This window comes from Xenopus laevis, chromosome 8L, assembly GCF_017654675.1.
Source record: "Xenopus laevis strain J_2021 chromosome 8L, Xenopus_laevis_v10.1, whole genome shotgun sequence".
Taxonomy (NCBI): domain Eukaryota; kingdom Metazoa; phylum Chordata; class Amphibia; order Anura; family Pipidae; genus Xenopus; species Xenopus laevis.
In genome coordinates this window covers 38,621,345-38,640,902 of record NC_054385.1, presented here as the reverse complement: position 1 = coordinate 38,640,902, position 19,558 = coordinate 38,621,345, and the positions used below count along the sequence as shown (strand labels likewise).

General features: G+C 38.5%; 1 protein-coding gene across 1 annotated transcript in view; it reads right to left on the bottom strand.

The window, feature by feature from the left end:
- The window catches only part of abcb7.L (ATP binding cassette subfamily B member 7 L homeolog), a 69,079-nt gene that overhangs the window by 23,048 nt on the left and 26,473 nt on the right, over positions 1 to 19,558 (bottom strand). The window contains exons 4-7 of the mRNA XM_018229816.2: positions 17,524 to 17,643; positions 4,480 to 4,612; positions 2,086 to 2,354; positions 431 to 519 (exon numbers count right to left, since the gene is read on the bottom strand). Of these exons, the coding sequence (XP_018085305.1) occupies positions 431 to 519; positions 2,086 to 2,354; positions 4,480 to 4,612; positions 17,524 to 17,643 (611 nt within the window). The remainder of the gene's footprint in view (positions 1 to 430; positions 520 to 2,085; positions 2,355 to 4,479; positions 4,613 to 17,523; positions 17,644 to 19,558) is intronic.

The window sequence follows — 19,558 nt, the reverse complement described above, 5'->3', positions numbered from 1 at the left end:
AAGAGACTGGAATATGAATAGGAGAGGCATGAATAGAAAGATGAATACTAAAAAGTAGCAATAACAATAAATTTGTAGCCTTACAGAGCATTTGTTTTTAGATGGGGTCAGTGACCCCCATTTGAAAGCTGAGAAGAATCCAAAGAAAAAGGTAAATAACGCAAAAACTATATACAATAAATAATGAAGACCAATGACAAAGTTGCTAAGAATTGGGCATTCTAGAATATACTAAAAGTCACCTTAAAGATGAAACACCCCTTTAAAGGTTAAATATGTTATAGAATGGCCAATTTTAAGCGACTTTTCAATTGGTCTTCATTTTTTTTCCCTTCTTTTGACTCGCTCCAGCTTTCAAATAAGGGTCTAAAAACAAGTTAATTTTACTGAAATTAAATCTGAAGCTTTCTGAAATACTTATCTGTTTTACCTCCACTGTGTGATTCCTACGGTAAATGCAGTGTATGCTCCAAGTGTTCCCAATGTCACCAGTGCAAACTGGGCACCACATTTATAGTACTAGAGAAAAGACAGAGAGGAAAAAAAAATTGAAATCTATAGAAAATGAGCAAACAAAGAATCAATTTACAATCATGGATATGCATGGCACAACAAATAATCCCCATGTACCCCCCCAGGCTCTGCATGAAAGGAAGTAGCAGCTAATGCAGAGAATTTTTGAGGCAGGGCGGATTTGCATAGGCCTCAGAAGGCAAGCTGTCCCAATGTGAGGTCAGCCAGACACAGATTATAGTCTGGATCCTTCACAGTGACAGGTATTATTACGGTTTCAAGTAAACACAGCACTATGAAGTGTGCAGACTGACTTGGAGCATTTTAGAACGACCTGCCATTTGTTCAAGTGCAAATTTATAGAAAGAATGCCCAGGGCGTGAATTAGAAGCACTTAAGGCTTTTTCTCCTCAACTCAAATATTACAAAATAAAGATTTAACTGCTTCCATGCTACCGAGTACAGCATCCTATGCAGAAAAAATATTCCGTTTATATCAGTAGAAGAAAGCTAATGGGACTGTAGCAAATGTAAAATTGGCAGGATCCTTCTGCTGGCTTTGTTTGCTGGTTGTGGGGGGAGTAGAGTGCTGATCATTATTTGATGACCTTCTGTATTTGTCAAAGTATTTTTATACAGATGTTACATGATATTATCATTGGGTTGTCTTCAGAAATTATTTTATTTTAAATAATCCAATCGGCAATTACTGCACGTCATAATTCATTAGCCTTCATTAGTAAGGCAGGCACAACTACTACCAGGATTTGGATCTGCTCTCGTATTAAAGGAACAGTAACATCAAAAAATAAAGGTGTCTTAAAGTGATAAAAAATATAATGTAGTGTTGCCCTGCACTGGTAAAACTGATGTGTTTGATCAGAAACACTATTATTGTTTATATAAATAAGCTGCTGTGTAGCAATGGGGGCAGCCATTCAAAGGAGAAAAGGCTCAGGTTACACAGCAGATAAGCTCTGTAGAACATAATGGTGTTATCTGTTATCCACTATTTAACCTGTGCCATATACTGTAGCCTTTTTTTCAATTTCCAACATTGTTACAAAGTAGCTTGTTTATATGAAATATAGTAGTGTATCTGAAGCAAACACACCAGTTTTACCAGTGCAGGGCAACACTACATGATATTTTCATTACTTGAATGGAACATGGTATTACTGTTCCTTTAAAAGAGAAACAAACCCTTTACCAAAAAAGCCCCACCCCATATAGACTCCTCTCCCTCCAGCCTAGCCCCTAACTTTTTACTTACCCCTCGGTGTAGAACCACAGCATCGGAGTTCACCGCAGCCATCTTTCACGTCTTCGGTAAGCGGAGACGGAGACCAGCGCAGTTGGAGCAATTTTCCGGTTTACAACAACTGCGCACGCGCTGAAATGGACATGCATTGCTAAAGCGCCAGAAGAAGACTGCAGTGAACTCTGATGCTGTAACTCTGCACCGAGGGGTAAGTAAAAAGTTAGGGGCATTTCCCAGGGGGGGGGTCAGGTTTTTTTTTTTTGGTAAAGGGTTTGTTTCTCCTTTAAGGCTTGAACAAGACTGACACTTACCAAGATACTGCTCACTAGGAGAACCTCAAACATTGTGGGCCCCAGGTTAAACACCAAGGCACTTAAAACAAAGCTGATGCCCCTTGTCCCCCGGTCTATAGCTTTAGACAGAGCCCCCGTCTGCCTGTTCAGATGAAACCCCAGGTCCAGGTTGTGCAGGTGTAAGAAGACATTTTTAGCAATCCTTCTGATGGAGCTCTGAGCCACTTTTCCGAATACTGCATTCCTCATTTCATTAAAGAGAGCTGAGCCAGCCCTGGATACTCCATCTGGAGACAAAACGAAGCTTCAGTTATACAAAAAAGCAAATTGCAGATTCCCAGACTAATAGATGCAGGTAACTTTTATCAGTTCATGGCAAGCAACAAAGAAACGCTTCACTGCGATGTTCCTGGCCAGACATTTTTATATTACTGGAGCGAAACTGGTGCAAGTAAAATTAGTAAGAGAAAAATTGAACTCGGAGATGTAATATACGGGTGTAAATACAGAGTTTTACTATGAACTAGTGTATGGAAACAGAAAGATATAGATTTAGAGGTTTGTTTTTTTTTAAATATACCATACTTGCCTGATGCCTTACACAAGTATAGTTCTCCTTTACAAAAATCATTGCAATGAAGGATGTGACATGTCGTGCTGTGTGATATCAAAATAAAGTATTCTCTATCTGCATGCAAAATGGTTTGAAAGATATGAAAGGTTAGCTTAGAGAAGAGCCTAATGCTAGCGAGGGAGGGACACTGTGTGATAATCATTAGATAATAACTTAATGGGAAATTGATCTGGCGATAGAGAAAAAGACAAAGCTATTCAAGCTTGGGTAAAAAAAAAAAAAAAAAAAAGTAAATGAGATTATGAAAAACATGAACAGTGGGTGAGGATAGAATCCCTTTATCTGGAATGCTTGTGTTTGTACATTATCCTTTAGAAAAGTGAATGCACAGGCTGCAGACGTTTGCAATTACCCATTTGTGCATGCTCTTTCACCATGTAGGTAATAAGTCCAATTATTTTATGCTGATTTGAGACCAGGAGAGATGAACATTGCCGTGATGATTTTAGATTAATGTGCTTATTTTGGAGCAGAATAAAGACAAAAGCTCATTATTTCCATATATCTAGAGGAACATGAAAAGAAAAGGGAAATGGTGCAGGAGAGGTTACACTTATTTTGGACACACACAGACACAATTTAAAGTGGTGGAGAGGCCTACAGGGATATAATAAAATTACTACGATGTCACTTAAGACCAAGAGGTATAGAGGGAATGATAATATCATGGTGTAAGGCATTTACTTATTAAATGCAACGTAACTTAAGCATTTACTTAACTTAAATTCAACTTTGTCTTTCTTAACATAGTATTTATTTTTACCTTTCTGCGCTCCACAGTACACAACACACACCATAGGGAATTGGGGCAATCTCCCCAAACTGCCTTCCCGCCGGCGGGATGTCACTCGGAGCGCTTTGTTTTTCAAAGTCGCCTCATGAGGCAACTTCGGATCACTTCGGAAAACGAAGCACTCCGAAGAAGTGATTTGTCACTGGGAGACTAATCTCCTGAAATAGCAGTGTTTGTTAGTTGTAAGTAAGGTGTATGTAACTCAAGGACTTCCTGTATTATTTTGGGATAATAACACCTTTTAAATGAGTGCAGCCGTCAATACTGAGTACAAAAACCCACATCCCTCCAAAGTTACATTTAGATAAATGCTGAATTTTTTTTGAATGAAACCAAAATAAAGAGACTGTCGGGGCAAGGGAGACTGCAAACTTACAAATCTTAAAAAGATAATCAGACAGTTTAGTATATGTAAACAGTGTATACAGGACAACTGCTACGACAGTTAGAATCAGTTTACATTGTTTTCCAAGATAAAAAAAAACGATGGTCACATAAAGTTTACTCTGAATATAAAAGTAATGTGGGACTACTAAAATTTTCATTTCTTTCTGGAGGAGCCAATTTGTGCCAGTTAAGCTAATTTACATGTCAGTTATATCAATGCTAAGGGGGTTATTTATTAAAGTCTGTATGCCAACAACTTGAAACGTTTGTGTGTTTTTTATTTATTTTTTTACTTTAAAATCAGAGTTTTTTGTGGGGAAAAGAAACCTCAATTTTTTTAGGATTTATTAAACCCCGATGGTGTTAAAAGTCAGAATAAAAAAGTACTCCAAATGCTATCGAGTTCATGTAGAAGTCAATGGGAGTCCCAAAGATATCCTGATCTGCGCTGAGTTTCGTGCTTTTGATTTTGTGGTTTTCGGGCAAAGATCCGCAAAAATCAGAAAAATCTGTACGATTTGATTTTTTCAGTTTTTTTTGATAAATAACCCCCCCCCCAAGCCTTGCACCAAAACAACGAATAAAATTATGCACTTACAGCCAATCAGGACAGCTGTAGCCATGGTGGCGACAGTATTCGGTGCGTCACTCAGGTTCAGCACGTTTCCAGACATCTCATTGAGGGAGTCGACTGCATATTTAAACATGAAAGGCACCACAATGTTCATACCCTGCAGGAAATACGAAAAGGTTACAAGACAAAATGAGTGAAGGCATGAAGCACTTGCAGAGGAACAGGTCAAATTCAGGACAATCTTAACAAGTCCTAAACTCCTAAAATCAAGGCTGAATAGACCACATTTTACATAAAAACAATAAAGTGGTAGTATAACTGGGATTAAGTGTCACTTGGGCATAAATGATTCCCCTATTTCCTTTCATTTATTAAATGGTTTGCTCAGGAGCTCCCAGAGGTTAGGCAAATGGTTCAAATAAAAATATGTGTTATCTTTACTTACAATTTCATCAATTACATAGCTACAGCATATTTATTTTATATATAATTTACTCCACTTTCAACTAAAAAGATAACAGTGGTATGTCTTTCATTTCCAAGGAACATCGGAGTACTGGGGTGTTTTCTGGACAAAGATTTTTAGTGAAGCTGTATTCAGTTGTACGAGATTAAATCAAATGTGAAAAACTGGCTGTGCAAAAATGTTGTAATTTTGCTAATTTGAATGCATGTAACTGTTCAATACTGATTACTGGCAACACCAAATTGGTTGGATTAGCTCATTAAGCCTTGAACTTCATAGGCAGGTATGTCCAATCATGATAAAAGATATTTAAGGTGGCCAATTGCAAGTAGTGCTTCTGTTTGTCTCTCCTCTGAAGAGTGACAGCATGAGATCCTCAAAGCAACTCTCAAAAGATCTGAAAACAAAGACTGTTCAGTATCATGGTTTAGTGCAGGAGTGCCCATACTTTAGTAATGCGGGGTCTTCTTTTAGTGATATTGTCCCATTATGATCTACATCTCTCGGAATTGTGCTTAGTACAGGGGAATACCTATGCTGCCATAGTCTTATGGGATCTCTCTCTTTAGGGAAAGGCTACAAAATATATCTATCTCAGAGGTTAAAACTGTCAGTTTCAACTGTAAGGAATGTAATCAGGATGTAATACAGAGGATTGTGAGAATGGTTACAGACAACCCAGAGATCACCTCCAAAGACCAGCAAGAACATCTTGCTGCAGATGGTTTATCTGTACATCGGTGTATCAGTGCAATTTGCACAAAGAACATCTGTATGGCAGGTGATGAGAAAGAAGCCCTTTCTGCACTCACGCCACAAACAGAGTCACTTGTTGTATGCAAAAGCTCATTTAGACAAGCCACAGTCATTTTGGAACAAAGTATTTTGGACTGATGAAACAAAAATTGAGTTATTTGGCCATAACAAAAATCGATTTGCATGGGGGAAGTTGAACACCGTATTCCAAGAAAAACACCTGCTATATACTGTCAAATTTGGTGGAGGTTCCATCGTGCTATGGGGCTGTGTGACTAGTTCAGGGACTGGGGCCCTTGTTAAAGTCGAGAGTCGGATGAATTCAACCCAATATCAACAAATTCTTCAGGATAATGTTCAAGCATCAGTCACAAAGTTGAAGTTACGCAGGGGTTGGATATTCCAACAAGACAATGACCCTAAACACACTTCAAAATCTACAAAGGCATTTATGCAAAGGGAGAAGTACAATATTCTGGAATGGCCATCATAGTCCCTCGACTTGAATATCATCGAAAATCTATGGGATGATTTGAAGCAGACTGTCCATGCTCGGCAGCAATCGAATTTAACTAAACTGGAGATATTTTGTATGGACGAATGGTCAAAAATACTGCCATCCAGAATCCAGACACTCATCAAAGGCTATAGGAGGCGTCTAGAGGCTGTTACATTTGCAAAAGGAGGCTCAACTAAGTATTGATGTAATATCTCTATTGGGGTGCCCACATTTATGCACTTGTCTAATTTTGTTATGATGCATATTGCATATTTTCTGTTAATCCAATACACTTTATGTCACTGCTGAAATACTACTGCTTCCATAAAGCATGTCATGTATTAAAAGGAAGTTGCTAATTTGAAAGCTCAGCCAATGATTAACAAAACTCCAAAGAATTAAGAGGGGTTCCCAAACTTTTTCACACACACACACACACACACATAGCTTTAATTATATATATATATATATATATATATATATATATATATATATATATATATATATATATATATATATATATATATATATATATACACACACACACATACATACATACATATACACATATATAAATGTTTTTTACTACTTTTTTTACTACTGTTTATATATCAACTCACTTGGTTGATATATATATCTTGATCACCACTGCCAAAAGGTCAGTAATGCACAATGCACTCACCAGCAAGCAACAGGGTATTTAGAGAGTGGTAACAAGCCACTAAATGCCCCAGAGTAGTTGAAACATGGGGCAATTCCCAGTGTGATTTAGTCACACACAGGTGGTGTAGCTGCTCTGACTCTGGTCTGGTTGGTACCCAGGCCTAACCATTGAGTACAGTTGCTAGTAGCAACCAATCAGCAGCAATTGAACCGACTACAGGCAGGCCCTGGGTTACGTACATGATAGGGTCTGTAGGTTTGTTCTTAAGTTGAAACACATACATTTACTTATTAAATGCAACAAGACAGATGTTTGTCTTAACATAGTATTTTTACCTTTCTGTGCTTATTTATTTTTACATTTCTGTACTCTGCAGTAGACAACACTCACCAGAGCGGTTCAGGACAGGTGGCTCAGGACAGGTGGTTAATTAAAGCTAAATTCTAATAAAGGCCAAGCAAACCACAGTACATTATAGTAACAGACTCTGTATGCAAGTATGAGTTGTATGTAAGTCGGGTGTATGTAACTCGAGGACTCCCTGTACTACAAGTTAGAAAATGAAAGCAAAGTTCTGACCATATGCAACGAGGAACTGAACTGTTAGTAAATCAGTGGCAGTGAGCGCGTCCATCTCACTGAAACAAACGCCAGCCAACGTGTGGCCACTTTCCAGCACAGATAATTATAATTAGAGACTGCAGCACAAATTATGACAGGAAATTTTTACACATTTTTAAAGGCTCTAAAAGGTTATTGAATAATTAACACTAATAAACTATCCCATTAAAATGAACCCTTCTAGTGAGCTTTTACTCTGTAAAAGGCACCTTTCATCTCAGAAAACAAATCCCCACTTAGCAAGTTGACTAAATAATTGTTCCCCTAAGGCTGAATTGGAATAGTTAGTATGGAATATGAGCAAAACCAGCTGAAATCAACCAATATTTTTAGGATTTTCATCACAGAACTTAATTGAACATTAACAATACTTATTACAAGTATGGGATCAGTTATCCGGAAGCCCATTATCTAGAAAGCTACAAATTACAGGAAGGCTTTCTGGATAATGGATCCCATATCTGTACCCATAGACTCGATTTTATCCAAATAATCCAGAAAAAACAAATTTCCTTTTTTCTCTGTCATAATAAAACAGTACCTTGTACAGGTATGGGATCCATTATCCAAAAAGCTCCGAATTAGGTAGAGGACTGTCTTCCATAGACTCAATTTTATGCAAATAATCCAGATTTTTAAAAATAATTTCCTGTTTCTCTGTAATAATAAAACCGTACCTTTGTACTTGATCCAAACTAAGATAAAAATAATTATTTTTGGAAGAAAAACAAGCCTCGGGTTTATTTAATGTTTACATGGTTTTCTAGTAGACAAGGTATGAAGAGCCAAATTAAGGAAATATCGATTATCCAGAAAACCCCAGGTCCCAAGGATTCTTGATAACAGGTTCCATACCTGTACTTGATCCCAACTCAAGTATAAATAATTCTTGTTGGAGGCAAAACAATCCTATTAGTTTTTTTCAATGTTTAAATAATTTTTTGTAGACTATTGAGGTCCAAATTACGGAAAGATCCCTTATCCGGAAAACCCCAGGTGCTGAGCATTTTGGATAATAGATCCAAATTAAGGAAAGATCCATTATCCAGAAAACCCCAGGCCCTGAGCATTCTGGATAACAGGTTCCATACCTGTACTTGATCCCAATTAAGATATAAGTAATTCTTATTGAAGGCAAAAGAATCCTATTAGGTTTTTTCAATGGTTAAATTATTTTTTTGTAGACTTAAAATTTTTGAGGTCCAAATTACGAAAAGATCCCTTATCCAGAAAACTCCAGGCCCTGAGCATTCTGGATAATAGATCCCATCTGGATAAAAGATCCCTGTACTTGATGCCTGTGATATTTTGAATGTACGGTCAAGTATCTGGTGCTGTGACTATTGGGCAAGTGGGCAATTTTCACGTTCGTCTGGGCCAAATTAAGCAATATGGCAGCCGACAATCATACATGTAAATGCAGATATTCTCTGTGTATGAAATCAATGGCCACGTGGGAAATAAATGGAAAGTAAACCCAAGACTAGTGTAAATATTTTGCTACTGCGAGAGATTTGGAGACAGGAAGCGGAGAAAATGTCATCTCTCCAGAAGCCGAATGCTGACTGTCAGCTTATCTATAGGGCTAAAATTTGAGATGTCAGGATTATACTCCCTACGTGAGATAATTAGACATTCTGCAAAGTGATTTAACAAAAGGGAACGATGGAGCTTTATCAGCAGCGGGTGCAGGATTTTTTATTGTGAAAAAAACTATGCCTTGTGAATGTGATCCTGAAGAAGAGCTTGGTAAGCATGCATTTTAAAGGTCCCAATCATTATAAACGGGTGCATCTGGTGTCAATAACGGCAGCTTCATAAGGCGAAACAATACAGATGGATATATTTGCTGTGCTGTGATTGTTAGAAGGTTATACCAGCATCAACAAATCTTGCTCCCCCCCCCCACTGACAATTTTGCAGAGAACCTGCCTAAGTACCCAGCCCACGTTTTAATAAGATCTGAAGCTGACACCGAGGGTTTCAGCTCGCCAAGATTCCCTGAGGGTTAAACATGAATAAATATAAGACAGCGTAGTATTGCATTTCATTCATAATCAAGTGAAGATTTATTCTCATCAGCAAAAATTTGCCTTGATTTGAAATTCATTAATCTCACAGGCAAAGGATTAGGCAGCGGAGAGGCATGGAGGTGTTAGCTAAACTGTTTGCTTTTCATTTTACATGAAAATGGTGTATGAATTGAGAACAGATAGTGTAACAAATATGAAGGCCATGCATAAGAGAGAACCAAGCGCATCTATGTGAATCGACTTATCTGCAAGTGTCAGTTGTGCGTAACTGGCATATAGCATATTTACTGCTTCTCAATCTGACCTCCCGAGCTTTGTTTCTGGCAAGACTACAGATATCATATCTGGGAAAAGGAAGAGTCAAGGCAAGACTTAATTAATTGTATAATGCCGGAAGCAGATTAATCCCAAGAAGAATACGGAACCAAGTTAGCAACAGAAGGTAATGTCTCCAGTGCCTTTTAGTACTAGAAAGCCAGACTGCAAACAATGTGCACCTCACTAATACAGGAGTCCTATCATACCCCAAAAATCCAAAACACAGGAGTATAACCTTGTGGCTTCCAATTTAGAATATTAGGTTTGTCTGTCATAGAAGCTCTTGCTACAGAGGCCTGATTATCAAATTTTGATGCAGACTGTACTGATTTCTGAGCTGCCATGCAACTAGCCTTGAAGCATATACACAGGTATGGGATCCATAACCCATTATCCAGAAAGGTCCAAATTACAAGAACTGCAACCTACTCCCCGCAGGTATTCCAACAGGTCGCCTTTCACAACTCCAATCTGTGCTAAATGCGGCTGCTAGACTCATTCATCTATCTCACCGCTCAACATCAGCTGCTCCCATATGCATGTCCCTTTACTGGCTCCCAATCTCCTCTAGAATCAATTTCAAATTACTAACACTCACATTAATAATGAAGCCCCTCCCTATATTTCATCTCTGATCTCCAAATACACTCCAAATATACTCTGCTTCTGACCTTCGCCTCGCTTCTCCTCTCATCACTTCTGCCCATTCTCGTCTACAAGACTTCTCTCGGGCTTCTGCTTTTCTCTGGAACTCTCTGCCTCGAGATGTCAGACATTTTCCTTCTTTTCAAACGCTCCTTAAAGACCCACCTATTTAAAGAAGCTCATTCAATGTACCTTAATTAATCAATCATTGCTGTATCAATTGTATCAATTGCTGTCTCAATTGTACCGTAACCTTTAGTTTGTAAACTCTAATTTGTAGGGCCCTCTAATCCTATTGTACTCTGTAAACCCTTGTTTGTTATTTACCATTCATTCCCTGTTTGTTATAACTAATGTAAAGCACTGCGTATCTTGGCGCTATATAAATGATGATGAAGAACATCTCCATTAGACTCCATTCTAATCAAATAATTAAATTTTTTATTATTTTTATACCTTAGAGTATATTCAAACCTACTTTCCACCCCTAGAATATAAAAAAGCATAACAGTATGATGATCCAAACAAAATTTAAAGGAGAAGGAAAGGTTAAAACTAAGTAAGCCTTATCAGAAAGATCCATCAAGATATACCAGTAAACCCCCAAAGTAGTGCTGCTCGGAGTCCCCTGTCAAAAGAAACACAGCATTTCTTTCCTTCTATTGTGTACTCATGGGCTTCTGTATCAGACTTCGTGCCTTCAGCTTAAACCTCATTGCCCTGGGCAAGAGCATGCTCAGTTTGCTCCTCTTCCCCCCCGCCCCTCCCTTCTCTACTGTAATCTGAGCCCAGAGGAGGGAGAGACTCAGGAAGGAAGTGATGTCACACCACGTTAATACTGCAGCTCCTATTCTAAACAAACAGAGAGTTTCTAGAGCTTTTTACTCAGGTATGGTAAAACATTCTACAGAATAAATATAGCATTCTAGCTTGCACTATTGCACCTAATCTATTGGCAATAAAATGCCTCCGTAGCTTTCCTTCTCCTTTAATTAGGGATTAATGTATTGTTTAGGGATGCACCGAATCCACTTTTTTGGGATTTGGCCAAATCCCTGAATCCTTCGTTAATAGGCAAATTAGGGGTGGGAAAGGAAAACGTGGAAAAACATTTTTTACTTCGTTTTGTGACAAATCCTGAACCAAATCCTGGATTCGGTGCATCCCTAGTATTGTAAAATACAGGTATGGGATCTGTTATCCGGAAACCTATTATCCAGAAATCTCCGAAATACAGAAAGGCATAGACACATAGACTCCGTTTTATCCAAATTTTTAAAAATGATTTCCTGTTTCTCTGTAATAATTAAACAGCACCTTGTACTTGATCCAAACTAAGATAAAAAATTTTTTTTTTTCTCAATAATAATAATAATAATAAAACAGTACCTTGCACTTGATCCCATCTTAGATATAATTATTGTGTATTAGGGGCAAGCAATCCTACAGGGTTTAATATTTAAATTTAAATAATATTTTTTAGTAAACTTTAGGTATGATGATCCAAATTATGTAAAAACCCCCAGGTGCCGAGCAGCCTTGACTAGTAAAGAAGCCAAATATATAATAAGCATCATTTCTAGCCTACTTTTTTGTTAAGGTGTAGCTCCCCTTTAAACATTGTGCCTAAAACCTGCCTGCCTAAACCTTTAAAAGTCAGCAAAGTAAGCTGATATTGCCCACAGTAAATCTAATAGATGAAAACATGAAAATGCACTGACTGGGGGTATTGCCAAGGACTACCTGTATTACGCATTTCCTGCAAAAGATCACGCCAATAATATGAAGACAAAGTGACCCCAGCAGCAAACACAGGCGTTCCTATTATCACTGCAAGGTCAGACACATCACTTATACATTTTGGGACATGCTACAATGACAAGCCGGAGACACGGAGTAAGGCAGCTATTCATTAAGGCCTTTCTTTGGCTTCTAAACGTGTCACATATTTCATAAATGACAGCACGTTAAAACCCATACTCATCTGTGAATTGCACATTAGACTGCAAATGTCATTTGCCTTTAAAAGTCCTCAAATGACAAAGAATGAGAGAATTTGGAGCTTGATGCAACTGTGAGTTTAGCCATTCAGTTTAAATTTGGTGATGAAAGTGACAAAACACATTAAATCTGTTGTGTGCCAGTGGTTTAAGGCAATTATTTTTCCTTCTCCTGGGGTGCACTGAGTTTCACGGTGTTCCTGAAGCCTGCCTGGGGTACCCCGGGTACAGTGTTAATGGTTCCCATTACATCCAGAGCTAGATGCAAAGAACTTGAGTGCACAAATAGTCTGAGGTCAACCTGTCCTTACAAAGGCAAAGCATGTATTATCTAGCAGGGGGTTACAGCGGAGGAGGTGATATACAGCCTTCATATTTGGTGTTCTTTGCACAAAATCTTTGCAGCAAGCAAAATCTAAACCCTGAGATCCAATAGGAATTAATCCAGGAACTGAACGGCACATCAGTGCACATAAAGAGTAAAGATCCCAAATTAGCACTCCACGGGGCATATTTATCAAAGCTCAAAGTTAAAAAAACTTCGAATTCAAAAAGGCCAATTGAATTGTGGTCTAAGTTGTTTGAGGTCGAAGTAGGCCTACTTCAAATCATACGATTCGAACTAGTGCTACTTCGATCTACTTAAATTCAAAGTTCTTTTTACTTTGATCTTCGAAACTCCCAAACTCCCCCATTTGCCTCTAAACAGGTTCTAGGAGGTCCCCCATAGGCTAAAACAGCACTTCGCAGCTTTTAGGTGGCGAATGGTCAAAGTCGAAGTTTTAAAGAGACAGTACTTCAAAAAAAATTCGACCTTCGAATTTCCAAATTTTTTCAAAATCGAATTGAAGTTGGACTATTCCCTAGTCTAAGTACCCAAAAATTACTTCGAAGTTTTTTACTTCGAAAATTGACTTCGACCTTTGATTTGCCCCCAAGAGTAAGTGTTTTTAAGAGCAAGTTGTCGGAGATTTTGTTTTTTGGTCCAATGCAATTAGAAATTCTATTTCATTGTGACACTTTTCCTTTATCTGTATATTCATGGAACCTTTTAGGCTATGGCCTTACTTAAAGGGATACTGTCATGGGAAAAGATGTTTTTTTTTCAAAACACATCAGTTAATAGTGCTGCTCCAGCACAATTCTGCACTGAAAAGAGCAAACAGATTTTTTTACATATTTAATTTTGAAATTTGATATGGGGCTAGACATGTTGTCAGTTTCCCAGCTGCCCCAGTCATTTGACTTGTGCTCTGAGTCACTCTTTACTGCTGTACTGCAAGTTGTAGTGATATCAGCCCTCCCCCTAACAACAGAACAATGTAAAGGTAACCAGATAGCAGTTCCCTAACAAAAGATAGCTGCCTGGTAGATCTAAGAACAGCACTCAATAGTAAAATCCAGGTCCCACTGTGACACATTCAGTTACATTCAGTAGGAGAAACCACAGCCTGCCAGAAAGCAGTTCCAGCCTAAAGTGCTTGTTCTTTCTGAAAGCACATGACCAGGTATAATTACCTGAGATGGCTGCCCACACACACATATTACAAATAAAAAAAAAAAATACACTTGCAGGTTATATTGTAGAGTGAATTATTTGCAGTGTAAACAGTGCAATGTATATATAAAAACTACATTATAAAAATCATGACAGAATCCCTTTAAGTTTTTGTTGTGTATACATCTGCCCCACACTGAATGTCCACAGAATGCAGGAGCTATCTGTGCTAGGACTGTCAGGCAGCCAGTAAAGAGCCAGAATGGATGACTAGCAAGTGCAAAACAAATTATTAAGGCTTTCCACTGGACCATATGATGCTTTAATGGCTTCATATATGGGGTTTTACTCAACAGTGTCCTTGGCCTACCACATTAGCACTCCTCTATACCTAGCGATGCATGCCAATTAGCTAGTTGACTTTGATGCGTGAAGTGTAGCAATCTCTGGAACAAAACAGCCTTGTACCAAACATCTGCCCTCTCTTTGTGTGTTGTACCTATATGCTGAGCTAATTGAACCACATGAGACTAAAGGGTGTGTAAATGTATGCCCATGCCCCATTGAGTTGTGCTTATATACATATGTGCAATTTACTCAATGCAGATCTTAGAGCCTCCTCTACATGGTGCCAAATTCTGCAACTAACTTACAGTGCCCACAAATATGTTGAATTTCTGGGAAGTAATGGCGCACTAGAAAAATACTGCACCAATGTATGCACTGTGCCATATAGCATAACATTTTAGGAACGCTTAAAGGGCACCTATCACTCAAAAAAGTTTTACACACAAGAGGTGCGGGCTAATTGAACCCACTCTCTTGTTTGGGGGAAAGAATATCCTCACCCAGCGATAAGCCACCCGCACTGGGAGGGAGTTCACAGTGTGGGTGGCACTGTTGGGGCACTGAGAATAGTGCTGAAGCTTTTTCACATTATGTTCATGCTCATGATGTCACACGCATGATGTCACGTGCATGCTTATAATGAACGAGCAACATGACGTGCCCTACCGGGAGCCATTCGACTTGTGCTCTGATATGTTTCAAGTCTCTCTTTACTGCTGCACTGCAAGTTGAACTGTTGTTAAACCCTTCCTTTCACTACTGCAGTCAGGAAAAATCAATGGTAGCTAAAACAAGCCCTTTCTGTTTGTCACTGCTTCTGTAATGTGAAATGCAGTGTGACTGGCACACAAAGAGCAGTAGCAGACACAGGTCTGCTTTTCACTGCTCCGTGTTTGCCAGCCAAGGCGTTTTTCATTTAAAATTAACAATGTGTACTGGCACCACTTTCCCTTCTTTCCCTGTTACCTGAAGGCTGGGGAAGGTTTTAGCATTGTATAATCCTCTGCATTGCTATGCGCCATCTAGTGGTAGCTATCAGAATAACTAACAAAAGCAGGAGAAATAGGTGAATAGCTGAGGCAACAGCTGCCTGAAAGGACTTGCATTGTGCTGTGCTGTTTCTGAAAGCACAGGATCAGGAGACCGAGACAGCTGTCTAAATAACATTACTTTTATTTTGGATTGAAAATGTAATTTTAAACGGTAAAATGAATTATTTGCAATGAATTGCTCATCATCAATTGGACATATCTAAAACATAACAGAAGAATGATAAAAACAGAAATGGATGTATGATGGCACTCCTTTAACCTGTGAATTTCAAGGAACTGCAGCACACTGTTAGGGTGAATCAATTTTGTATCATGGTGAATTTATTGACTCAAACAAAGGTAGACAAACAAAGGCAACATTCCAGGCCTTACTGGTCCCTTTATCAAGCCTTTTTCACACTGCAAGTGCTGAACTACAGTACAGCAATGTTGGGATTTGAAGTTTTCAATTAGCTGGAATGAGATCTATTCCCACCACAGGGCAATCCTCAGGAGTTTTGACTCCCCCTGTTTTGTCATTGTGTTCAATAGGAATAAGGTAAATTGAGATTATTCATATGCACTTGCCAGGAACAGCAAGCACCCCCTAAAATAAAATTCCCCTGCCTTCACTCCCAAGCTACAGGAATGGAAAGGATTCCCAGAGATGCTTATGGCTTTAGATTTATGCCGTAACCTCAGCCTTTTTTATTTTGTTTTTAATAGTCTGATATTTCAGTAGGCTAGAACATACATAAGAGATGGGAAGCACAGCAGGTATCAGCAGTAAAGTGCGCAAAAAATCCCTAGTGATGCGCTGAAAATACACCATAAAAGAATTGAATGATTAACCCGATTTGATAGCATCTCTAGAACTGAGAAGGTAAAACAAGCTGCAATTACACAGAACCAGAGAAGCAAGGCCCGATTAATAAGTAATACGTTGCTGGTAACTGGTAAGTAGATGCTTTGCAGCCCAAGGCAGCTGCATAATCTCTCTGCTCTTGCAATACAATGTGGGACTTATCTTAGCACAATGACAACAGCCAATTCAATATCCTTTCTGCAGCACTGATTTGCTAGGGATGTAACACCACAGGCATCACTGGGAATAACTGCCCCAATGGGGTTATTACTAGGTCAAATGTAATACAGAAAAAGGAACAATTACAGGACCAGCATTAGGTGGATGGAAGGAACACATCGAAAAATAAACGGTTTGGGAAAGGATGCAGGGAAGGGATTAAATCCAGGGGAGCTATTACATTGCAATCACTTTTACATAAAATATCAAAGGGTCACAAATATTTAAGTAAATTTGCAACTGGTCTACATTCTTTTTTTTAATTAGTCACATCTCTCTCTCAAGACAGTATTAAAATCAAAGGTCAAGATGAATTCTGTTTTCTCCATTATAGAGACTGACCTTTGGATGGTAAGCTCTTGTGAGAAGGGCCCTCTTATTCTATTTTTATTCTATAACTCGTTCGTTAAATTATTATTAAGCAGCCTGTTTGTTACAAATGAATTATGGAAATGTTAAATTTCTAGCAGCCTCACCTTTTGCTTTTTTTAATTAAAAACGTAGGAACTAAAACATGCTGAGATCAATTCAACATTATCATTTGTTTGAAAGAAAACCTTTCCTCCATCACTATCTTAAAATACACCTACAGTAGCAAAATTGTTTCTCACACAGGAGAGGCGGGCTAATAGATCCCGCAATCCCAGTGGAGGAAACAATGCTATTTTGGCCATAAATTGACCCGAGTGAGAGCTATACCACCAGCACCAGAATGTAGCCCCCAGTGTAGACGGCCATGTTGGAATTAGGATTGTTATAGTTTGTAAATTATACACACACGTAGGATAGGTCAACTCCTCCTCCAATCACACGCATTCACATAATAAGTAAGTTCCCAGACATATGCCTTACGGATTCCCTAACATCATTAGGTACAAGATCATCATTAGATTTGAACTTGCTAAATACATTGTCCTTTGATTTATGTTCCCGTCACCTGGGTTGGCCTTTTTCTTTTTTAGCCAAGAATGGGGCCAAAGTACTTAACCATGACTTTCCACAAGCAAAATAAGCAATGGCCTCCAGGGTCACCACATCCTCAGGTCTAAAGGCTCTTCAGGTACAATGATGAATAGCTTCACACAAAGGCCAAACACTGACTTACCTTTGCACCTGCTAGAAGCCCAAGGGATATCGCAACTCTTGCTCGTAAATCAGGTCTGTCTTTGGGCCAAACATAGGAAAACATGGCTTTTAATATCTTCCTGGAATCTATTTCCTTTAGCTGTAACGAGAGGGGGATATTGATTACAATCTATAACTTCTTAGTATGAAATGCTAAATACACAATTCACACAGAAAATAATTACATTTCATCAATAAACCACTGTACGCTTTAATTAATCAGTTTGTTGTAATCAGTAAAAGAGGGAAATCTTCCATACTTTCAGAAACTGATTTCTAAGAGAAAATTAAACTGCTTGTCATTCTTTTTAAGTACAGGTCCTGGTAAGCATCAAGATACATTTCAAATAAAAGAATATAATTTGAATGGTTTACTTAACGTTAAAATTACTACTGTGATCATTTAAGAAAATTAAAAAATGGGGGCATAGCCTTCTGTATGCAAAACTTTCTTTTTCTGCAAAATTTCAAAATACATAGGAGGCTTTATTGTTTGCTTCAACTATAGACTTCAGCAGAGCTACTCCAATTGTTTTCAGTTATATGTTCTGTTTCTATGAAGAGTATGGAGAATACACAGAAAGGACACGCAGACTCTTCACAACATACATAAATGTTGCATGCGCACTGCAAGTTCTTCATTGTTTAGAAATAATGCAAGGGACAGTAACCATTGTTATAAATAGAATACATTTCTGCATAGTGTCCGCTTCTGACAGGTCATATAGGTAAAAATACAAGAATTTGTACAAAAGAAAAGACAAAAGGTTCTTGGGACAAGACTAAGCTAATAAGTAATATGAAGCCATATGAAACTAAAAAGGCAGTAAAAAATAAATTACAAAAAAACTGTTTATGCTAAACAATGCAATGTATGAGAGCATACAGAATACTGACATGCATTTATTTATTTTTTTGGGATTGTTGATGCCACTTTTATGCAAAGTGCTTAAAGTTGGCCAATTTCCCATGATGTCCCACTTCACCCCCTGTTCAGTGGACCATAACCTGAAGCGTTTTTAACAATATAAGAGAAGATAAGCAAGGATGTGGCCAGACATTATAAGAACAATGGCATAGTAATCATGAGAGCTCTGATTTTAAGCATAAGTTAGAACTAGAGCAAAGGCTCATAAAACTAACACGTCGGAATCTACAGGTTGTGGACAAAGGCTATCTATCCAATACTACTTTGAAAATCTCTGGCCTAGGTTGTAGGAACATGCGCAAAGTTTGTTCATTTTGTTGTGTTTCACATCAGCAGAGGGTGGCAGATAAACATTTGTAGACAGAAAAGATCAACCAACTATTTGACCCGTACTTATCATATATCTGCAACCCTTAAAAAAGTAAATTAAAGGAAAACTATACCCCCAAAATGAATACTTATAAAACCGATATTAAGTGGCATATTAAAGAATCTTACCAAACTGGTATATTTGAGAAAGGGAGGAACTCCACAATGCGTCTTGAGCCGCGATGCGTTTTCATCCGACAGTCGGATAAACATAGTTCTTACCTGCAATTTCTCCACTTCCTGTTATCTTCAGAACATTTCGACACGTCGCATGCGTTTCGCCGCATGGCGGCGTGTCGGCTCGAGCCACATCATGGAGTTCCTCCCTAAACCTTGCCCTTTTCCCTTGAGCCCCCATTTTATGATATTCTCTGTGCTCCCTCAGATCACCTGACCAGAAATACTGCAGCTCTAAGTGTACCAGGAAGAAGTGTGGAAGCAAAATGCAGAACTTTGTCTGTGACCTGTCTGTGTTTGTTTTGTTTTTGTGCACTGTGAATCGTAGGTTCCCAGGGGATGGCCCATAGTTCTTCAAATGCCAATTTTCTATTTAGGATTACCCAATGGCACATACTACTAAAAAGGTATATTACTATGAAAGTGGTTTATTTAGATCAGGGGTAGGCAACCCGCGGCTCCGGAGCCTCATGCGGCTCTTCATCCTGCTTGCTGCGGCTCGGTCTTGAAGCTTTGCCTATCACGTCATCTATACAGCCCT